Source organism: Salvelinus alpinus, chromosome 9 (assembly GCF_045679555.1).
Source record: "Salvelinus alpinus chromosome 9, SLU_Salpinus.1, whole genome shotgun sequence".
Lineage (NCBI taxonomy): Eukaryota > Metazoa > Chordata > Actinopteri > Salmoniformes > Salmonidae > Salvelinus > Salvelinus alpinus.
The window spans coordinates 51000713-51006712 of NC_092094.1; the positions used below are offsets into that span (position 1 = coordinate 51000713).

Genomic DNA, 6000 nt, shown 5'->3' on the forward strand with positions numbered 1-6000 from the left:
TCTCGGGAGTTGATAGGCTTGAAGCACAGCGAAGAGCTTCTGGCAAAACGCAGGAAAGTGCTGTTTGAATGAATGCTTACGAGCCTTCTGCTGCCTACCACCGCTCAGTCAGACTGCTCTATCAAATCATAGACTTAGTTATAACATAATAACACACAGAAATACGAGCCTTAGGTCATTAATATGGTCGAATCCGGAAAATATAATCTCGAAAACAAGACGTTTATTCTTTCAGTGAAATACGGAACCGTTCCGTATTTTATCTAACGGGTGTCATCCATAAGTCTAAATATTCCTGTTACATTGCACAACCTTCATTCAATGTTATGTCATAATTACGTATAATTCTGGCAAATTAGGCGGCCCAAACTGTTTCATATACACTGACTCTGCGTGCAATGAACGCAAGAGAAGTGACACAATTTCACCTGGTTAATGTTGCCTGCTAACCTGGATTTCTTTTAGCTAAATATGCAGGTTTAAAAATATATACTTCTGTGTATTGATTTTAAGAAAGGCATTGATGTTTATGGTTAGGTACACATTGGAGCAACGATACGCACCGCATCGATTATATGCAACGCAGGACACGCTAGATAAACTAGTAATATCATCAACCATGTGTAGTTAACTAGTGATTATGATTGATTGATTGATTGTTTTTTATAAGATAAGTTTAATGCTAGCTAGCAACTTACCTTGGCTTCTTACTGCATTCGCGTAACAGGCAGGCTCCTCGTGGAGTGCAATGTAATCAGGTGGTTAGAGCGTTGGACTAGTTAACTGTAAGGTTGCAAGATTGAATCCCCCGAGATGACAAAGTAAAAATCTGTCGTTCTGCCCCTGAACGAGGCAATTAACCCACCGTTCCTAGGCCGTCATTGAAAATAAGAATGTGTTCTTAACTGACTTGCCTAGTTAAATAAAGATTTTAAAAAGGTGTAAAAAAAACTAAACGGTGTACAAAAATACCGATTTACGATTGTTATGAAAACTTGAAATCGGCCCTAATTAATCGGCCATTCCGATTAATCGGTCGATCTCTACTTCAGAGCTGTACTTTATGCATCTAAGTTGACTGTGAGCTCTCCAGCTTGCTGATAATAAATAATAATTCATTTAAGATTGACTTCAGGTGTCCCTGGTGGTAATTTCCACGACACAATCAAGCTATTTTAAGACACATGGGTGTATTAGAAACAAATATGTAAAGATTATTTGGTGAAACTTTTGAATTTGGCCTTACTGCCATAACCTCAATAAATGCACTAAATAACAAACAAAGATACACATATATCCGAAGGATCTATGGTTTGTAGTGACTGAAATGCATAAGAAAGGTATTGAGGTGATCTGGTAATAAGTGTGTGTGTGTGTGTGTGTGTGTGTGTGTGCGTGTGTGTGTAAAAGTACATCTGCATTGTTTTCAAATGCAATTTTGTCACAGTCCATTCTAAATCCCAATTCAAACGGAAACTTTGCGTGCTCACGCTGGAAATATAATACATAGGAGAGAATGAGAGAGACAGACAAGCCGCAATCGTTTGTAGAAAATGTATTAGAGGAATTGTTACGATCTTCCCTAAGCTAAGTAGACTTAAGATGTAGTTTAAAATGTATTGGGCTGTAAGCTAATGGTGTATCAGTCAAATAGGCTACAGTGGGAATAGAAAGTCACACTGCTTTCAAATTCTGCAAGGAAGAAAGGGCAAATATTGCACAGTCTAGGTGTTTTAATACATTTTCATTTTCAGAATGTTTTCTTTTTTTTCTCTCACTTGGATATTGTGGGTTACTGTGTGTATATAAAGCCGGAAAAAGTATAATTGTATTTCTTTTCATTTCAGGCTGTAAGGCAACAAAATGTGTACATTTTGAAAGGGGGTGGGTACTTTCTATACCCACTGTACATATTTGAAAACAATTGCAGCCTACCTGTTGATTTCAATCCTAGGCATATAGCCTTGGCAGGCTACAGCTGGAAAACTGGAGGACTCCGATTTCAATAGAGAATACTGTTTATCTAGAAGAACGACCCTTACGAAAAAAAACTTGCAGTCAGAGTGCTGTATAATTACAGTACACTGCAGTATAACTGCAGTTCAACGGCAGTACAATGCAATTACTGCATCCAAAATACCACAGTTGACTGCAGTGACTGTACTTTTACTGCGGTTTCAAAACGTCAATCTTTTTTTGTAAGGGGAGACTTGGTTGTTTATGAACAACTCGGGTATACTAACTACAACTTCCTTGTGAGCTATAAGCAACAACAGTTTAGCACAGGTATGGTGGCTCCCGTAGGACATCTAAGATGAGTCAAAAGGAACTCACAACAATAACTCCCAGGGGCTACATAGCAAACAAAATCAACTGCTTATTATGGATTTTCAGGACAATTACATTGGCATTGATGCTGGCTACTCTCGCACACAAGTTGACGGGCGTCTCTCAATGTCATTTCGGCTTGAGAGTCAGAGTTCTCAGTGATGGGGTCATAATAGCTAGCTCCAACCAAATCTATAGGAAGAAAACTGAAACCGCTCTGTTTTTCACAATCACATTTAGCGGCTATCGGAGGTTACTTGCGTAACCCAGGTTCTATGAACTGCGGGGAATTCTGTGGATTCATTATTGGGGGGGGACAACAACATAGCACTCTGGAATATTTGGGGGGACACTTAAACTATACCGACTGTGCCTATGAAGGGGGGGCCACGTTTATTACTAATCCCCAAGTCAATCTCCAAGTCAGGAACAGACTACGGGAGGCGCACAGTACTACATAGAGCCATGGCTACATGGAACTCTATTCCACGTCAGGTAACTAATGCAAGCAGTAGAATCAGATTTTTTTAAACGGATAAAAATACACCTTACGGAACAGCAGGGACTGTGAAGAGACACACACACACAGGCACAGACACACATACACATGATAAGACACGCACTCTACACACACGCCAAGTGGATTTTGTAGTGTAGATAATGTGATAGTAGAGTAGTGGCCTGAGGAAACACACTTACTGTCTTGTGAAAAGTGTTACGAAATGTAATGTAATATTTTACATTCTATATAACTGCTTTAATGTTGCTGGACCCCAGGTATGGGGATCCTTAATAAATACAAATACTATTAAAGAAGAGAAGGCTTCTTGAACTTTCAATTGCAATATTCTGATTACGAAAATAATTCCTGAATCTCTGTATAGAGAAAAGAAATGGGCCCTATTCTTATTCTTTCTATCATTAGCCTAAATCCATCCATGAAGACGGACAGACAAATGACAATCATAAACACACCAGAGGCTATAAATAGATAAGATAAATCCACATCAAAGTTAATAGCTGTGAATTCCAAAGAAATATCCATGTCCAAAAGAGAGCATCAAGGGTAATTGGACACCGTCAGATCCCATTCAACAGTTGGCATTCCGCCAGATGTCGCAGGGTAAACATAAAACACGACACCAGAAAGGAAACTGAACTATCTGCAGTTGGGGGTCGGAAACTGGGGAAAACCTCACACACACCCTCTTAAAATCAGCAGCAAAATAGCAGCAGACAGATCATGTGCAAAAACTGAAGTCTATATATTATTATTATTTAATAATAATGACATTTTAATAAGAAAAACGTGGTCAAATTGAGGTTTTAATTCATTCGTTTTGTCTTGAACCATAAATTAATCATTTTTCGATGTGTTCAATGATATTACACTGTACAGTTTACTTGCACCTTGTTCGATCCTCTGCTATCCTATTCGAAGTAGGCTATAATCCTCACTGTTTTATTGCACACTTGTTCGGCTAAATAGATAGTCGTGGTGCTACTTTAGTACACTTCTATTCATAAAACAATCTTTAAACGAATTAAATGCACGAAAAATATGCATTTATAACGAAGTGACTAATGTTGATAAAACGTTTACTGGAGACAGGAGAACAAGTGGAGACATAGGACGAGGTGGATAATTGTATAATAAGGCCGTTTTATTCAAGTGTAAAGATATCAGGCAAAGCGTGCAGCACGGCCCCTTTCTGTCTGATTCTTATGGAATCGTCGGAGAAGAGAGCGCTCTAAACAGTACATACAGATTATATAGGCAACTAGCAAAGTAGGTTGATCTTGAAGTCTGGCCTTCCGATTGGTTGATCTGGGTCGTGGGTTGTCCTGTCCGGGCCTGATGTCGACATTCCATTGGCTCTTCCCACAGTCCTTTGTCTTGTGCTCAAACCTTGAGTTGTGTGTGTCTGTGGTTGTCATGGGGGAGGGGAGTTGTGTGTGTCGATGGTTGTCATGTCTAATGAGACCAGCATATGTCCAAGAGAAAGAGGGGGTGTGTGTATAAAAGATAGCTTATGTATAAAAGATAGCTTATGTTGAGAAGTTGTTATTTCAAGTTTCCAGTGTCTTATACAATTTCTTACACTAACAAATCTAAAGACATAAAAAATACGAATCAATTTGTATGCCTATTGAACAACATTATTCCAAGTATGGAAGCATGCTTGTGTCGAGAAGACTAGCCTAATGCAATGTAATAACGCTATAGGCTTTTCTATAGGCTAACAATTTATGGGAAATCATGTATATTGAATAGGCCTACATGTGCTCTTTCTCCCAAGAACATTGAAATAATTAATTCATTATTATGTATGCATATACAACAATGTTTATTGGGGTTAGAGAATAGAGGGGGACACATAGTTTATTTTATTGAGTGGAAGTGCCCAGTATCCAACTGTCTACAAAATATAAACCAGGAGAAGAGCGGGATAGGGTGGAACCGCTGGCCGTACCTGGCCTACCCTCCACCGGGTTAAGATGTCGACTAATTCTCACCGCGGGTTTCACTTCCTCAAAAACGGACGAGTCATCTGCGCCGTCCGCTCCAGACAGCCGCACAAGTTTTAGCTGCGTGAAAACCGCGCTCTCTTCTGTGTGTGCCGGATTCATGGCCAGTCCTATACTAGTTTCCATAACTATCTCCCGGATAAAACGTATTCAAATAGCTCTTTCTTTATAAATATAACTTATGTAAAGTACATATAGATTTGACAACTGCTGCGTGATAAGGGCGTCTTTATCAGATCCAGGAACGCCCAGTAATTCCAAATGCCTCCCTCTGGCTCACATGTCGTTTTACCTGCGCTCAAGAAGCCTATGGCAGTGAGACCTGGAAGTCATGATTGACAGGAACATTAGCCAATCCAAGCGAGGAGGGGCGGGTGGGGGATAAACGGTGAAACTCGAACAGCTGGCGGTTCTAGCTTGTATAGCTCCCTGGGCGAACCACACCTTCAGCACATTTAAAACTATATAAATATAAAAATATATACAAAAATAAGACCCATAAATATCAAAAAATAAGTTACAAAGACAAATAGAAACAAATTGTAGTATATAAATACAAAATATAATTACATTTTTACACCTCTCATTTATTGCCTTGTCAGCTTGGGATTGGATCCAGCAACCTTTTGGTTATTGGCCCAACACTCTAACCACTAGGCTACCTGCGTGTGCTTTGGGGACCTTTAACAGAATGTGACTGGCAGAACGGTGTTGTATGTGGAGGATGAGGGCTGCAATGGATATCTCAGTTAGGGGGGAGTGAGGCCTAAGAGGGTTTTATAAATAAGCATCAACCAGTGGGTCTTGCGACAGGTATACAGAAATGACCAGTTTACAGAGTATAGAGTGTATAGAGTGATGTGTCCTATAAGGAGCATTGGTGGCAAATCTGATGGTAATGAACATCTAGCCGCTCGAGAGCACCCTCACCTGCCGATCTATGAATTACGTCTCAGTAATCTAGCATGGGTAGGATAGTCATCTGAATCAGGGTTTATTTGGCAGCTGGGGTGAAAGAGGAGAGATTCACGGTAGAGGAAACCAAGTCTAGATTTAACTTTAGCCTGCAGCTTGTGCTGAGAGAAGGACAGTGTACCATCTACCAATACTCTCAAGTACTTGTATGAGGTGACTACCTCAAGC

At 39.9% G+C, this 6000-nt stretch overlaps 1 protein-coding gene across 1 annotated transcript in view; it reads right to left on the minus strand.

Annotated features, from left to right (window-relative positions):
* The window catches only part of LOC139530306 (Krueppel-like factor 5), a 31740-nt gene extending 26534 nt beyond the window's left edge, over window positions 1-5206 (minus strand). The window contains exon 1 of the mRNA XM_071326588.1: window positions 4846-5206. Coding sequence (XP_071182689.1) covers window positions 4846-4983 — 138 coding nt within the window. The 5' untranslated portion in view covers window positions 4984-5206. The remainder of the gene's footprint in view (window positions 1-4845) is intronic.
* Window positions 5207-6000: the final 794 nt, after the last annotated feature.